This window comes from Neolamprologus multifasciatus, chromosome 4 (assembly GCF_963576455.1).
Source record: "Neolamprologus multifasciatus chromosome 4, fNeoMul1.2, whole genome shotgun sequence".
NCBI classification, from domain to species: Eukaryota; Metazoa; Chordata; class Actinopteri; order Cichliformes; family Cichlidae; genus Neolamprologus; species Neolamprologus multifasciatus.
Window position 1 is genome coordinate 8,677,119 of NC_140442.1, and position 18,358 is coordinate 8,695,476.

The following is an 18,358-nucleotide window of genomic DNA, read 5'->3' on the forward strand; positions in this document are numbered from 1 at the left end:
CCTAGAAGTCATCTGAATTACCGGCAGTGCCGACGTCATCGAGAGTTTAATAACACTAGAGCGCTTCATTATTTACCTTTAGTTAGAATTCAACCCTCTGGTCACGGTAGGTAAAGGAACACAAATAAACTTATAAACTGACAAACAAGACAACATTATCAGCCAGGTTCGTAAGAATGATGCCAGGCACTAAATATTATTTAGTAAGGCGTTTATTTATATTGAATTTGTTAGGCATAAAAAGCCTTAAACACAACATAATCAGTCAAGCGTCATTATTTGAATATAAATCAGTAACACCAAGCGTAATATTATGTCACATAAGGTTGCAGCAATGTTGAAGCTCATTTTCTGAATAACCAGCAGCTTAAAACAAGACAAGATAAACAGGGTGACAAAAACACATATTTCTTCTAAAGGAACCAGCGAGTATTATGGATAAAGTACAGGTTGTCTTTGCCAATAAAATAAAATAAAATACAAAAAAATAAAAAGTAAAATAAACAAAAGGCTAATGCTATGAAAATAACATGCCCATGTGAATTCACAGGCCCACTGCTGATTTCTTTATTGTTTTTTTGTGATTTCAGCCTCATGCTTGGGTACGTGACATGCACATACGTGTCACCATTTAGTAGTCTCTCCCTTCCTTACATAGACACGCAGACCCCCCCTTTGTCTTTCCCAATGTTCTCTGGTTTGTGCAGTGCTCTGACCAAGCACTCTCCTTAATTGTATTTCCCCGCCCATTGATTACTTTAATGGTGGTCGATGCTACACAGTAGGCCTCTGCGTGTGTGTCTGCACCACATCAAGGTCATTCAAGTCTCCAGGGAGGCAAAATGGAAGACATACATTCACCTTGTTTTTGTCTGGAGAGCGATATGCTCGGCCTTACAAAATCATAAGACTGACTGTGCATTGCCATACCAGTTTACATTCATTACTGCTTGGTTGTTTTCTCCATCTTATGCCAACCAAATTGTATAATTTACGACCAAATTTTTGTAGTTTTTTGCTTTGGATGTTCCTGTAATAGTTCAGCTTCTCCATATTACATACAGCGATCATTAAACTGTCATCTTGCGTCTCTTTAGACCATCTTTTTTTCTGTCTGTAATTACTTTGAGAAATTTTAATAGGCATGAAAATGTACTGTGATGAGCTGTGACCATGGTGATACAGTCTTTTTTTTATCTCCCCTTTGTGCAGCAGTGCAATATGTGCAGCTTAGTGAGAACGTGTTCAGATTCACCAAACGCTGTATCCTCATTAAACAGCTTTTACTATTGCAAAGTTACATTCCGAAACTTAGTAATATTTTCATTCAGTTATTCATTTTTCAATATGAATGAAAGCTGAAAATTGAGCTGAAAATTTTACCACCCCACATATACAACAGTATATTTTGCTTTTTAGTGTGGTGTTATGCATTTAAACATTGTGATAGTTGAATTTGTCACAGGTTCATGGTTCCTAGTATATATTAATAGAAATTGCACATCTATTTCCAGCCATTCACACTTAAGTGCTTAACAATGAGAAACACTGTATTGTAACATTTGGGGAGATGTTTGTAATCTTACGAAATATGGAGTACAGTTTAGTTAAACGCCTTAGTTTAAGTCCAGTGCAACAGATCTTTTCTTCACCTGTTAATTCTTCTGTAGAAGAATCCGTCTACAACGTTTACATTTATTTTTCTTTACACATTCACATCACTTCACCCGTCCATTACAACACAAACATTGCCAAGAACTTCATTTTTCCATATTTGTTAAGGCAAATGCCACACTAAATATTGTCTCTTAATCACAATATTTTTTTTGTTTTTCTTTTAGCCACACAACTAATCAAACCAACAACAAACAACAAATACTCTAATTTCTAAGTGTAGCATATCCAGTCAGCCTGTAACATAATTCCTGTTTTTGTCTTTCTTTCCATTATTTGAGTGCTAAATATGAACAAATATGAAAGTTATCCCTGTTGGGAACAATACAAAGAGAACAGAAAACAAATAAGATGTCATAGATTGTAATCATCTATAAAGTCCCTACTGTGTCTTTGTGATTATATTCATTTATCAGTATTCTGTTTCCTTCTTCATCTTAATATAATTTCTTTCACAGCCCTGTGGAGCTACGAGACTCTATTCACTTTGGGCTTTCTTTAGGTGGTCTGTATCCACCCTGACCAGGTCAGAGTCTTCAGTCACCTCCAACAGAGTATCCATTTCGGGGCTGTCTACACTGACAAGCTCCCCTTCCTCCACCTCCACGTGCACACCCATCCCGTTCTCCTCTCCCCCTGGCTGAACCTCGGCCTCGCTCACTTCTACCATCTCCGTGTTCTGCACCACCTCCTCCTCCCCTTCCCGGATCTTCTTAACATGGAAGGTAAAAGGGGGAACGCGGTACACGGAGGTCTTGGAACGAGCATACATCTTGTGGTCAGGGGTGAGTGACTTCTTCATCTTCTCTTTGGAACTCTTTATCTTTGCCCTGCGCTCCTGGTTGGGGGTCATGCGGGTCCCGAGCTTGCCCATCTTCTTCTCAAGACTGTGCTTGGTTTTCTCCAGGTTGTCACGGGTTCTCTGTCTTGTCTTCTCCAAGTTTTCACGGGTTCTCTGCTTGGTCTTCTCCAAGTTTTCCTTGGTTTTTAGTTTGGTCTTCTCAATTTTCTCTTTGGAGAAGGCTTTCTTTATGTTATCGACTTGCTCTTTTGTGGTGCGTTGGAGGCGCTTTGTACGAGTCTCTATGAGCTCCTCTTCAATCACCACCTCTTCATCTGAATTAAGATTGTCTGGGAGTCCCTCCTGTCCCTCTTCAGGGATTTGCTCAAGGCCCTCTGCTGTTTTACTTTCTACCGCCTCTGCTGTCTTGGATTTGGAAGCCTTTGGTGGCTTCACTTGGTCCTAAGGGACAAAACAGAAAAGAAAGAAAGAGGGAAGAGCATTAAGCCACTGTAGCAGAGTGAGCGAGACTGAGTTAAACACGCTTTACAACAATTTTTACAAACATTTCAATGGACGTGATGTTTCATTAATTGCATTATATGAATAATATAAAAATAGCATATGTTTCAATATGTTTTCAAATGTACCACCTATACAAAATTAAGATAATGGGCTTTGGGTGTGCAATGGAATTGCAAATATCAGCCTGAAACTCTGCAGAGTCATGCGTCATCAAGTAGTCAGTGTAAACATGTCACTGTGTGCAGCTGGTGCGGAGTGCCATCTAGTGGTGTCACTTATATGCTGAAAATTGCACAAACAAAATGGTTTAAAATTTTTAGTTATGAAAGATAAACGAATGTAGCCTGGCATATTTATAGTTATTATATGGCATGTCTTTAAAACGCTAGTAAAACTTGAAAGGAATCCTATATTATCTGCAACTTTAGTCATAATGAAACTGAAGCTCACAACTTGTTCATCTAACCACAGGTGTATTTCCTGCCACTTACATATCATTTCTGTATAAAAGTCTGAAGACCTAATCTTCAGTTAAATCTCTCAGTAGACAATTTCAACTTGTGTTTGGTCGGCAAAAGTGTTGATAATAAAATGCAGAATAAAGACTGGTGGTTAAATTTCACTGGAAATAGTGGTTAGAATAGTTTCGGTTTAGCACATAAGGCAAAGTGCAGCAGTTTCAGAGATGACCAGAAATTGCTGCATACATAAGCCCAGAAGCAGGACCATAGTATTTGTTCTATGCAAAGCTAGACAGGAAGGTATCACCCTGTCAAACCACTTGGATGTGCATCTATTTGAATACCCTCCTACAAGTTACTAAAAAACAAAAACAAAACCTTAAATCAAAGCACTTAAATTTTTTATTTTACATCTGTCAACAAAGTAAAGCACATTTCCATGTTGTTTGGCAGGACAGTGTCATTCCAGATATCCACAAAGGGAGGAGCAGTACTATGATAGAAATGTGATTCCCCCAACTGTCAGTTACTGATAGAGGGATCAGTCGACCCACCCTGCAGAACCACACCTCAGTGCACCATCACTACAGTCACTGACTTTGTAGATACACATTAAAAAATCAGTAATTCATGAGACCAACCTAGATATTTAGGAATATTTAGGATGTTCACAGTCTGACATCTAGGTTCAAATAACAATGAGTGTTTACATCTGAAGTTAATTTAAGAGGCATCTATTTTGTCTAATATCAGTCCGCTAAAGAGCCACAATCAGACAAATAATTATCCTGCAGAACACGGACTCAGATGAAACAGACACAGCGCTGCTCGCATGTAGCAAAGGTTTGTTTATCATCTCCACTATGAGGGACGACACATCTTTATTTGAAAATTGTAAAAAGAAACATTTCAATAAGGTGGGAATAATTTGTCAGCCACTGTCATTATAAGCTGCTATAATTACAATGCATACACTTAAATGCGAATACTGCCTAGGCAGTAGTCGCCCTTTTATGCTTTAAATGACAATTTAGGTAACTTGATGGTGGAGTAAATAGCATTTCAGTCATTTCACAGCAAGAATACTCATTCTTTCTTGCTTTTTGCATGTTCTCCCTGTACCTGTGTGGGTTTCCTAAGTTAACTTGTGATTCTAAACTGACTGCTGATGTGATGTAGATAAAGTGCTTGAAGTACATAGGACAAATGCTGCATAAATGTGACATCTAAAGTACATTGAGGGGTCAGTAAGACTTTAAAAGCTGAAGTACACTGCATCCGCATTAGCTACCAGCATAAACCACCATTCTGAAATAACACTTTTTTTCTTGTGTGGCCCTAAATTGTGTTTTGGTTCCTTTACTTGTCACATGGTCATCAAAATTTTAAGAATCTCTGCTCTAAGTTGGCTTAAGGTTTGAAAGTTATAGTTTTTTGATAATTAATAGTTTCCTACTGTAATATAACAACTGTAATATCACTAGTATAACACTAAATATTAAGTGACCTGTATTATCAGCTCTTATTCCTAACTTCTAAAAGACAAACACCTGTCAGATCACATCAGTAGCAGATATCTCTGCACCATTCAAATACTGCCACGCGATCCTATCATAAAATGGACATTGCAACCATATTCAGCACTGTATATAGTATAGACCTGCTCGACCCACTCTGTGTGGGTTTATTTTAGGCTGGCCTTTCCCGCTCTCTGGATTCCATGTACTGTTCTCTGGCTACTGCACCACTAAGACGCTCCCTCCCTTCCCCTCCCACACAGCAACAGATAAACACAGCGCTCTATCACCATAGCAACCACCCCCTCATGCTGTCTCTGGTGGGGAGTGTGGTGAAGTTTAGCTGGACAAACAGCTGACATGTCTACAACAATATATTGGCACATGTTCGGCAGTTGCTGATTGCATATTCCTCTTAAACTAAAATATATACTGCAAATGTTTTGCAGGTTTGCTCAGTGAGCACAGTAGGGCTGAGTAATGTGATGATAATTAAATATATTTTTGAACGCATAAACACATAATACTGCAACAGATTCCCATTTGTTGTTGTAAAATGTGACCTCATATATAAGACAACTTCTATATACACACTTCAAGATAGCCACACACAGAATTAAATGTGCTCATTTAATTAAATTCATCTAATTTATTTAGGTGACCTTAGAAAGTATACACCAGCTTCTCCTCCCCTTCTCAGATTTTCCTGCAGAACTTTTATGCGCAAATATATATATTATATTATTAGTGTCTTGTGCTTTTAACACAAAGAAAAGGCATGAAAATGGCGTAACTGAGAGCAAGTATGAGTAATGTAAGCCGACAGAAACAGAGACACTGTTATTCACAGTTTTTCCCATGAAGCTATACTGAGCGCTTGAAAAGAAAGTGTGGAGCCAATGGAAAACAGCAGTGGCTGGCAGGAAATAGGTGAAATCATGCATAACATGGTGAAAGAGGCTGATTGTTATACTGCACCTCACTAGAGCTATGTAATGCAAATCAAATCATTGGCCGAAATACTTTTGTGAGAAAAATGACAAACATTTTACTTAAAACTGATGAAGAAAAAAAGCATGGCTCCTTCAGCATTTTCTATTCTCTTTTAGTCATTTTTGTCTTGTTCTGTCCTAAATATTTACTGTAAAAGCTGCTTTTTTTTAAAACTAGAAAGTGTATCTCGACCTATTACATTTTGGCCAACACTGCAATCCATGATTGTCTGTTTAAAGGTGGTTCCTAAACATAAATATATAACAAACAAAGAAACAAAAACCTTTATATGGATGCCTCTTTTTTGCGATATAGCCTATAGGTCTAGTTGCAACATGTTACAGTGTAGAGATCAACATTTCAGTATTTAAGGCTATTCCTCAAACCTAGTCTACGACTTAAACACATACTATATACAAATCTATAAAGCTTACGTGAGCTCTAACAATAACTGTTAGAAATTATAATGATGAATCTGAGTATTGCGTCTCACTTCACATTTATAAAATCTTCAATTAGCCTTTCTAGGCTCATGGGAAAGTTTCACTGTTTACATTCTGAAAACCTGATACAGCCCACTCTATGGAAACTGTGATAAACCCTGTCTGGGTTTAAGAGCGAGATTACAAGTTGAGAGATTAACACTGATTTACATAAAAAGCGAATCACTCAACACGAAACACTCCACTGCGGCAAAGTTTTTGTACAGGACTTTGAGTGATTTCCTTAACAGTTGCAGCATTGCTGTTTGTCTCTTCCTGTGTGCACGCCCCTTAAGAGCTTGAGGACAAATATAGTAATTCCATTTGCGTCCCTGTGTTACCTTCCTTACTCCTTCCATTTAATCGCTGTGGAAAAGTGAGCACTGTATTTCTGTGTGCGTTTGCTAACAAGCTCCAGGGGAAAAGTGGTAAGTGTGCTCTACTCAACGAATGGCGTGAATCCTAGAAAAAGAAAAAGGTGGAAAACAGCTAAATCAATTATGGAAAAACAGTTGAAACAGAAAAGTGAAGCAGGAAAAGATTAAAACACTGAGAATCATTACACCTGTGGGAGATCAAACCCTCTGGCTTTGAGGAAATTGGTTTTTAATGAAAAATTCTAATCAAGGTTAAAAACTTGCCTGAAATATAATTTAATTAAAACTGTTTACCAGACAACAGCAGCACCTTTTAATTGTCAGAGGCTTAATGTTACTAGTCTGACTCATACAGTCTGTTACCAAGGACAACAGAGGAAACAGTGTCCTCAATTAGCACTATACTGAGACAACAGACGTTCTGACAAAAGCCGCTGGCGTGTCGCTGTCTCTCTATCTGCTAATAGACCCTTACTAACCCACTGTGTGGGTTAGTAAGGGTCTAAGGGTCTTAGTTAATAAGTATGCAACACTCTTGCATACTTATTGTGTCGCTGACAAGATTTTAGCATCATTTTGTCAAGCCAAGATTATTAAAAGTCAGAAGTGTTGCACATGCACAACACAGTGACTGTGTTCTCTGCTCAGCACGTGTCTAGAAGGTGGTTGCGCAGCTTTCAGTTTGTGGTGTGTGTAATCATAATCTAAAGGTGTTTGTGGCTTTGTTCTGCTTTGATTAACTGCAAACATTTGGGTTTTTTTTAATTCCCTACTTGCACCTATGATAAATGTCAGATTTAAAAAACCAACGCAGTTCATTAATAATTGATGCTGCCTTTGGAAACGTAGCAAGCCGGACTATTGTTAGATAATCAACCCATGCCAATAAAACAGATAGCCCTGATCCACCTACTCAAGTGAAAAACAGACACACACCAATCCTTTTGAGGCAGTGTGATGAAAGGCCTCTCCAGTGAGTCACAGGAGCAGCTGTCTGATCCTTAGCAGTCCTTGCAGCTGTGCACTTAGCTTTCACAATGAGTGATCTCATTGACCCGCTTGCCCCCCCCCCCCCCGAGACCTGAAAAAGGCTAAATGAAAGATTGACAAGAAGCAGAGTAGGAGGTTTGTGTGTTAGAGTGTTGCAATGGCGTGAATCACGATGCTTTGATCCCCAACGAGTGTGTGGAGGTTAAAATAAGGACGTTAATGTACTCTGGTCATTGAGGCCTCCCACGCTCTCCCAAATAAGGCTCAAGCAATGCACAGATGACTAGATTAGCTGCGTTCTACTTCAGGCAGTTTGGGGTTTGTGACTAAGAATACAATGTTTCATGAAGCTCCCCTATTCCCTTTAAACAACTTGCCCTGACAGCATCTTGTTAAAGTGTCCTGTGGGTTATGGGGAAAAAACAGCCACTTCATCTCTGTCACATTGAATGCAAAAAAGAGGACTTCTTTATACCATGCAGTCAATACGGCAATGCCATGTTATATTTTACACCACAGGAAGGGAGTTTCTTGTTTTTTTCTCTTGCAGTAATTTGTTATTTCATAAATGGGGAAGCCCTTTTCCCCAGCCCAGCCTTCCCACATCCATTACCGTGAAACCACTGGAATCCCAGCTGGGTTAGTTTCATGCAAAGATGGAAAGTTTACTTTTCCATTTACGTCCCTGTCCGAGCTAAAAGCCAGAGTGCTGGAAACGTATTATATAACATGGTATTATATCTATATCCAAGGTAAGAATAGGATGTAGTTTTAGAAATGATCAAATCTCACATTTTAAAATGTTCAGTGTGTGTATGCATGCATTTGCATAATCTATTATGAACATGTCTTCTTTAAGGGACAGTGTTATTATTGTAACCTTATTCTTTTCTGCAAAAAAAAAAAGCCAATTACTGCTTTATAATATTATGTAATGTTATAATCAAGTAAGTGCATTTTACTCATGTTAATGCAACACTCAACCAAATCAGTAACTGACTCTAGTATTAATTCAGAGCAAATGAATGATGATGGTGACATATTAAAAATGGGATTGCAGTCAATTCAGTAACTCATCAATGTTACTGTACACTTAGTCTTAATTATGTACTTATATGTGAGCTTACAAGCACATTTCACCTTCAAAGTTCGCCTCTTACGCTGTTAACATAATTTAAGTACCGTTTCCATTATTTATAGATTAATCATCCAAAACATCCATGTGCATGCAAAATCTAATGCCAAGGGTACACAAAACCCACGGTGTCTTGGCACACGCTGAGTGACAGCCTATAATTCACATGCCAGTGACAAGAAGAGCAAGCCGTCACAGCAGCAGCGAAACATACCACTGGGAAACCTGACTGTAGCACTTTAGACTGTCGGCTTGCACAGTCCAGATCTTACTTTCACATGCACTCATGTTAAGAATAACATTTGGTCATATTAATAGTAAACATATCTATATGTCTGCCTATATATCTACATATCTATATATCTATATGTCTAAAAAAAGTGGTACAAAAAGGTACCAGTATGAGGTGAGGGTTAACAGACACCTATATATGCAAGGAGTCGTGAAGTGTCCACTTACAGTAAAGATGTGTGGACGATATTCAACAGGAAAGCTTTCTATTGAACAAATCTCATATACAATTGACAGCATATACACAATTACAAGAAATACAAAGAGAAACATCCACATTTGCCATTTGTAATTCAATTTATAAATGGTACTCCACATTGTTAAACTCACACCCACTCAATGAAATAGGACACTATGGCATTTCGTTGCATTGCTACTGGTGTATTTATAGCAACAGGCAACATAACAGTTTCCTTAAATATACCAAGTCATATCATTTGGCCAACTTTATTTATTTTTTGGCTGTGCTCTTGTACATGAAGGGTGTGCCTAGTGCCTACAAATCTTGGAATAAACAGCCCAGAGAGTATCAGAAGCTTCCACCAAGTTGTGATGTGGTATGAGGACACATGTCTGTTAGCTGGCCAAGAAGCTGGATGACAACTACAAATGACAAAATTGAGGGGTGGCCCGATCAGTGCCCCAGCTGGTAAATCATGTCTGCTGCTGTGGGATGGGGATGCTTGGTGAGGTGGGAAGGCAGCCGTGGCTTGAATTCAGGACACATGAAATATGGTTATTTTAAAATACACACCACAGAATGATCTCTTGCAGAGCAAGGTAAACAGCTCACACGAAAACATTAGATATAAAGATAATGCTGATATATATGCACACTGTTGTCACAGGTAATGGTGAGAGTTTTTTGGTTTTCATGTGTAACACAACACTAGCCCCATTTCCTTTAAACAACATCTCTATGCACTATGTCAAAATCTCCCTAGTGCACTACATCCTGTCGATCACATATTCTCTGTAAGTGCTGTGTAAGACTGAGCTGACACAGCGGCTAACTTAAGCAATCACAGGCAAAATTATCAGCCACATTTAATATATTAATTACTAATTATATATACACATGTACACTGTTTTCACATGTTGAAGTAGCAAGGGGTCCTCTTTCTGCTGTATAAACTGTATACTTTAGCGTGAGAAGCACAGGGAGGGATAGAGTAACACTCAGCAAATCCAACCTCAGCTTCTGGTGAAACCACACCGTGTTGTACACTTGATCTGAAAAAGTAGATCAGAGAGGAAATGTCCTGTATGCTTGTTTGTCAAATCCATCCAATTATCCTACCCAACCTCTGGTCCTTAGCCAGTCTTAACTGTTCTAAATAACTGTCTTTTTCAACATAATCTTGTATATTTATGTAGTTTCCTGCAAAATAAACCAAAGCAAAGAAAACAGAAAGACAACCCGAACAATAGCAGAGGACGCCAGCTGATACACAGATGACAAAGCAGTAGTTTTGCCGTAAAAGGATAATGGCTTAGGACGCTCAAAAATAAAAAGGAGTTCCAAACAGAATGAAAAAGGGCTACTGTTACTCATTGGGTTGAGCTAAGTTGTTCCCTGTTGTCAACGAAATATGTGAGAGAAGGAAAGAGAGAGCGATTAGAGGAGTACATCCAAATTTGGGAAAGAAAAGCCTAAACCAAGAGCATTCTGACTCCATGAAGTCACAAAAGCAAAACTACAAACATGAGCATTTTGAATACTGTATCCACACAGAGTTCATCTTTGTAGCTAAGTTGTAACACTTAAACGTCGAGTCGGCAGGATCTTTCAGGGTAGAGGAGTACAGAAAGACAAGCAGAAGAGAGGCTGAGAGGAGTGAATGACGTTTAAATGTGGATTAGAAGTCTAAGTGGGAGTAAAAAGGGCGTTGATGGGGAGTGATAAGGGAGAGAAACTGAGGAGGGAGGAGAACAAGTGAGTATGCTGGGAGGAGGGGCAGAGAGATGCCAGCAGGATGAATCACAACACTAACTTTGTGCTGCCGGTTGAGTGCTTTTTGGTAGAGTTTGTTGCTATTGCCTGCAAGAGTCTGCTAAGTACTTCACAACAACCCTGTATTTAATGAGCCTGAGACCCACTTTCTACCTAGAAACAAAGATTTATTGAGATGAAAGAGCAAAAGAGCTTTGGTTGAATCGCTATGTTTGGAGTAAATTGAACTGGGTTATTAAACAGTCTGGGCACGGTGAAAAGCTATAAGAGAAAAGTAGGCTTATGCTGGTGGTGAGGCTTGTTGGCTGCGATTTGAGCTCTGGAAGGTCTGTGGGGCTAGTGTGGAATAAGCAGCCTGTAACCGAGAAGCTTACATCTCCCTGATAGAGTTGACCACATGGATATCACTGTCCTTGAGCTGCAGCCAAACACACCCTAATTCCAGACACACAGCAGTACTGTCTCACACTCTGACCGACATACCCATATCATATTGCATAAACTAGATTAATCCACATAATTACATAGATAATGAGCATTACAAAACACACAGAGATCTGATTGGTTGAATTATAGCAATTTAAAATTCATGGTTACTTTTTACATTTAAAGTAAAACTTTGCAAAATGTTGCATACCTACTAGTACATGTCATTTTTTTCCTGGGTCAATCTTTGGGAGTGACCATGCACATATGCATGATCGGTCCATTCCATTAACATTAAACTGTATTTACTTGATAGATGCCAGAGCACTCATTAAAAATGATTGGTTTGCTGTGCATGTAGATATGCTAATTATTCTTTTCCTTCAAATGGTACCAATCCATTGAAGTTGACACAGCAGGACCCCGTCTTCGATACTAGTCCTCTAGTATTGCCTAGGCAGACCATATGGGACATAGCGTAGGGCTAAGTCAGTGGTAGGACCTTTTAAGGGTTTTGAAAAGCAACTGCTTAAGCCAGGAGTGGGCATTTTCCCAAGGGGCCCAAACTTAGTAGAACTAAGTTCAGTTTAAGTTCTCATGTGGTCCCTTGGTAAAATAAACTACACACCCTTGACTAAGCTAACTAAAGGCCTACAAAACTGACATAGCTGTGCCTGCTCTGTTTGGTTATGACCAATCTTTTATAATTGTCATGGAGCTGGGAAAAAAGCAGGAAGCTAAGAAAGCTCTACTTTTATTTTTGTTAGTAATCATGCTTAGGAAAGGCTAATTTCTTTTTCAAAGGAGCTTGCAAAGAAAAGCGTCTGGACTTCTTTAAGTTACTTGAAGACGTTTCACCTCTCATCCGAGAGGCTTCTTCAGTTCTAAGGTCAAATGGTGGAGAGTCCCAGATTAACCAGGTGTGTCTTGTGCTGAGAGAAAAGGAAGACCCTCACAGACATGGATCTAATTTCTTTTTGTGCTTCAAAAAGTACAACTCCATCATTACTGGAATGTAAATCCACCTAAAAATTGAGAATATTTACAGCTCTAATATTACAGCTATATAAAGCTTTTATTAAGAAGCTGCAGTCTAGATTTATCAAATTATCTCTTGGCTCTGGGTTTATTTCCTCTGACAGCTACTGCAATCAGCAAACAAAAAACAGGAAGTGTGCCTTGGTTGGATGCACTAAAATAGTCAAATGCCCGCTGCATGAGATTAATGGGGATGAGGAAATAAACCTGGGCTCACAGTTGCTCCTCTTGACATGACGTGCGATCCACAAATGGCAGCAATACCGAACGCAACAGTCAGAAAGGGTGTTAAAGACAGAGGCTCATTGAAAACACTGGTCATCTGAAGCCTACAGATTAACCAGGTGTGTCTTGTGCTGAGAGAAAAGGAAGACCCTCACAGACATGGATCTAAAACAACCCCAGAATTGTGCATAAGTTGTCCATGGGATATAGTTTAAATTGTAAACTAAAAAAAGAAAGTGTTCTCTTTTAATTAGAGCAATTCTGGAGTTAATGAGGACTTTTTGTGATTTATCTGCTCAGGTGTGACTCCAGTCAGTCTGATATTTCATTGTCACAAGAAACTTCATCAACAAAAATATATTTAGGCCTAAATACTTTATTATTCTATTTATTATTAAATATTTGTGATATGCAATATTGTACCTTTATAACTTTGGGCTCAGTATCATGCACAAGGATACTTGGGCATGCAGACTTGAGCAGCCAGAGATCAAACCACCAACCTTTCAATTAGTAGATGACCAGCTCTACTTCCTTAACGACAGCCAACCCAAGCAGGAAGCACTGAGCTCTTTAATCAAGTAAAGAGCTGAATGCTTCCCCACCCCTCTGGTTTCACCGTCACGCCCTTCTGTTACCAGGGTATCCTGAAAGCTATCGCCTTTGCAGGTTTAATTTTAAAGCATCCCTGTCAAAGCCTTTTGGGCCAAGAAATCCTAGACTATGTGGCTATTCGCATAACGAACAGCAAAAACAGACACAAGAAAAATAACCTGTAGTTAATGCAAGTAAGTGAAGTACAAAATCCTACATTGAAACAGTTTCATTTATCTCATTCACGTTCTACCTTCACTGACAGTGTCGGTGAAAGCCAACATTAGCGAGGATATTGGCACAGACGCACACACACCAACACTTACACACACTCACCCGCTGGTACACTACCTGACACATATTTCCACAGATACCTAACTTAACCTCTACATAGTTTACAGTAATCCTTACCTTATCCTTAACCTAGTTCTAATCTTAAACTTTTCCCACTCTAACACATTAACACACACAGAGATGGTGGAAAGTGGTGAAACTTGACTGCGAGCCAGCTTTAAATTTGCACTGCTGCCAATATCTGTCAGTCAATTAAACTGGACACAGTGCAGCCATTCACTGGCAATAAATAGATTGCGTGAGCCCAAAACAGCTACTGCAACATGGGATCACCAGCTCCTACAACTGCTTTGAAAATATCACAACGATCAAGTGCAGCCAGCGATAAGTGCGTCACGGGTGAGAAAATAGCAAGAGGTGATTCACGCTTTGTCTGCAATCATAAGTAAACAAAAAAAACCCCAACTTAAATCTGATTTGAAAAGTTTAGTAGCTTCTTGAAAGAAAACTGCACATTTACAAACACATTTAAATAAAGAACCTGCAACATAGACAACCAAATTTACACACTGGCTTTCAGTACAACATGTAGTGTCAAAAACAGCAGGAGGCACCTGCTTTGCAGTGTAATTTAAAGGTCTAGGATCTATGATTGGATTTCTGCAAGATGCCAGTAGTGTAACCTGCTCCCACAGTGGACATCCCGGGAGGCTGATGTGAAAACTTTGTGCCTGCCAATATAGAGCCTGAAGTAAGCTCTACTCACGCGAGGCTTGCAACCCTCAGATTCACTATTACTAATGTTTTTTAAGCAGACGCTCTGGTGTTGTGTGCATAAAGTGACTGCTGCTGAATCAATTTTCTTATGCTGTCATGAGATTTATTCCAGCACAAGAGCACAAGAAAATGCCTTGCTAAAAAAGAGTTGGTCAGTGTCACATGTCATATTTTCTGACACTTGCCACGTGAAATAAAACTGAGCCTGGCCCAGTGCTCACACTCAACCACTTATGTGGTCAAGTGTGAACTTGTACAGCGTGAATGCATTAATGTTAAGTGTGCTGCTCTTCTGGGAAATATTCACAATAAAAACGACATCTTCATCTTACATGGGAGCAGCCTGCCAACTATGCGTCTGCTGGGCACTCAGGGGTGGGGCGTTGGTTCTGTCTCAAGTAGCCCTTCATGCCATATTTCATGGGCCTTATATTTTTATTTACACCCACTCATCTTTATATGGTTTCACTGGATAATCACATGGAGTGTGAGAGGTCACTAGCTGTCTTTATTTTCCATGGCAGCTACTGGTTTTCCCTTCACTTGTGGAAGGACAAATGCACCTCTGACTACTCAACGGCTTCTAAGTAGTGGAAAGCAAAGCTGATGAATACTTGGTAAACATCACAGCCTGATTTAGGGTTTAGGAAAAAGTGATTCAGAAATTTATGTCATGGAAACCACAGAGCGAGTCATCCTGCATCCCCCAAAAAAACTGTTAGTCCGCTTTTCATTTTCCCAACAAGGGTCAACTCATGCTGCAGTGTGAGTCTCTCTCCCTCTGGTGAGATGAGGTCTAAAGGTAGTTCTGAGAGCCTTTCAAGTGAATTTCACACTTCTTCCCAACCTTTGTTTGTGATGTGGGAAATGCAACACATCTCTAACAAGTACATATTTATATTTATAACAGTCAGATCTAATAGATTAATCATTTAATTTTCATTACTTTATGACCTACACACATAGATGCCATTTCACCTGATAGATGAGGACTTTGAAGTTGCGTCTCTTGAGCAGCTCAGACTCGTTGCTCTCCAGCTTCTTGATCTGGCCCGCCTGCTTCTCGAGGTTGCTGCGTACTGTCTTGACGTTGACGCTGACCTTGCGTACCTTCTCCAGCATTTTGTTGACAGTGTTGGCGGTGTCGATGTGATTCTTGGACAACTTAGACAGCTCCCCTTGGATGGTTGACACTGACTTCTCCATGCCTTCTTGCCGGGCCTCCAGCCCATTCTGGGTCTGCTGGATCTGGTCTACCACCCCGATAATCTTGTCGAGCAGAGACAGAATCATGACCCCATTTATCTGCGCTTCACTCTTCCCCCCCGAGCCAGTTGCCAGCACCAGATCGGTCGCCTCAGCTGGATCATCGTCATCTACTGCCGGCTCTGTGGCGGCACCCACCAGAGCGACCTCTTCATCATCATAAGACACTTCTGCAAGGGCTCCATGCTCCTTCTTGACACCTGTATCAGCCATTGCTCTCAATTCCAAATACAAACTGCTTGCACGCTCACTATAGATAAAAATACCCTGGTGAAAAATAATCTAGAGGAGCCACGCTGCACTCAACTTAGTCCCTTATTCTCTTTCCTACTGCTCAGACAACTTTCTTTACCACTTGTTTCCCTCTTTGTAGTTTGCTTTACAGTTTAAATTCTCTTCACCCTCAGTCTTTCGCATTCAACTTTCTCTGTCTCTCTCTGCCTCTGCTCCGGGATGCCAGCCAGCCAAGGGGAGTAGGGCCTCTCACAGCTCAAGCATGTGTACCCTGAGTCAAATGCCTCTGCTCCCTGTGAAAGCACCCAGTCACAGATTTCCCTTCTCACACCCAGCCTCCACCCATAGCTCCCCCTGCTGCTGCAGCTCCACCCTATTCTGACCCCAAGTACAAGGCAGAACTTCCAGACTCCACCTCTTGCAGTGACATAACAGTGCTCTCAGCGAAAAAGGAAAGGTGAGCGCCACTAGGTGTGATATCACAAAAAAAGAAACATCTGGTCAACACGGGGAAATGTGACACAGTTGAAAGAGTTTTAAATCACAGCTACACTGAACAGAGTAAGTAAGTAAAGCTTATATAGAATTTTTTCAAGAACAGAAGTGCTTCAAAAACAAAAGTGCAATTTAGGAAAAACTTAAGATACAACTATTTAAATGGTATAAACAGATAAAACTAAATGTAAACAAGCCTGCACACTCTCATTATTAACTTAGACTACTTCACTCCCAGTGAGTTCCATATATTGCAAGCCACAGTCTCATAAGCGGTCTCCTTCGTCCTTAGGGCAGACTTAAATATCCCCAACAAGCACTGATCAGCTGTTCTAAGAGATCGATGGCTCTTGTAGTTCACTAATAGAAAGCGGTATAAATTGAAACCTAAACTTTATAGGGAGCCAATGTAAGGAGGACAGAGAAGCCTCGAAATTCACATTCTCTCATAGTTTTGTTTGACTCTGAAAATATTTAGGCCTGCACTGCACAACATTGAGTTTAATCCTTGAAAAAACTAGAGTTGTCCTAACGTTATTCAAGTAGTTACCATTGTGTCAACTGATCATTTGAAGACAGCATTATTAGAAACTGTATCAATAACTGATAGTGGTGATATGAAGAGTATTAGTCTCTCAAAATAATTGTAAAGCGAAATTGTTTGATTTCTTTTCAGAATATAGATACCATGTCGAGCCAAATGGAAAATAATATCATAGCATTTATCGTATATTTATACTACTTCTTCTTTAATACTACTACTTGCTCTAGAAAACAGAATACTTTCTTTATGTTGGTGTATGTGTGTTTCCTTAATCGTTTCACTTACCGCCTGAGACGTGTATTATAAAGGAAACTCACTTAAACAAGAACCGAACGAGGCTCGTGTGGTGCTTTCGGCTTGTCTAAATTTAGAGGACTTTTTTTTGACAATTTTATCGACTTAAACTTGGTCCTAAACATTATCTTTAATCAAAAAACACAAATACTATTAACTTAACTATTAAGATAATCATTTACTAACGTGGTTCACTTTCACTTCCCTCCAGTGGTCTCCGGGGGAACAACAGTTGTACGCTACTGTTGTCATTTCACGTGCAATAGCGCAGTAGTACTTCCGGTTGGTTTGTTCAAAGTAAGAGCTGAGATTTAGAGTCTCTTTGACCACCAGAGGTCAGGATGAAGTTCATGCAAATGAGCCTTTCCCCTTTCATTTTCTGCTTTTGTTATATATTGCTGAATATATTTTGCACACATATAAATATATATATTGCAAAAAGTACTTAAACTCTTCCACCTTCACTACCTTTACCCATTGTAGGTTCATCATTAGACCTGCCTTCCTCTCATTCACACAAATGTATTCTATATTATTATTCTATAATGACTTCAATTCTTCTTGTCTCCAGAATTGGCTCCACCTCTCCAGGCTGTCTTCCGATTGATCTCTACTATCACTAAAGATCACAATGTCTAAAATCTATACAGTTTATCATTGCTTTGAATCCATCTGCCACTCCTACCACACAGCTCACCACATCAATATAGACTTCCCCATGCAACACCGCAGTTCCTCTCTTGGTACCCCATCAGATACTTTCTCTCTGTTCACAAAGGCGGGTGCAACTCCTTCTGAACCTTTTTAAAATCATCAATAACAACAATTTTGGTCTTGTTTAGGCAGCGAAATTAAATTACATTCTTAGAACTTTATTTACTGTAACTTTTTTAAATGGAAAATTTATCTTTAAAAAACAATAATATGTATTGATAAAAAATGAAAAAATGTCTCTCCTAAGGAGCTCTTTTAGAACAGATGTAGTTGTGAT

At 39.5% G+C, this 18,358-nt stretch overlaps 1 protein-coding gene across 1 annotated transcript; it reads right to left on the reverse strand.

Annotated features, from left to right (window-relative positions):
- Positions 1-194: 194 nt before the first annotated feature.
- cavin1a (caveolae associated protein 1a) lies at positions 195-16,663 on the reverse strand. Its single transcript, XM_085156067.1, has 2 exons — positions 15,513-16,663; positions 195-2,917 (listed from the first exon to the last, which is right to left on the reverse strand). Exons 1-2 carry the CDS (start codon positions 16,011-16,013, stop codon positions 2,153-2,155), a joined length of 1,266 nt encoding a protein of 421 aa, XP_085012193.1. The 5' UTR covers positions 16,014-16,663; the 3' UTR covers positions 195-2,152.
- Positions 16,664-18,358: the final 1,695 nt, after the last annotated feature.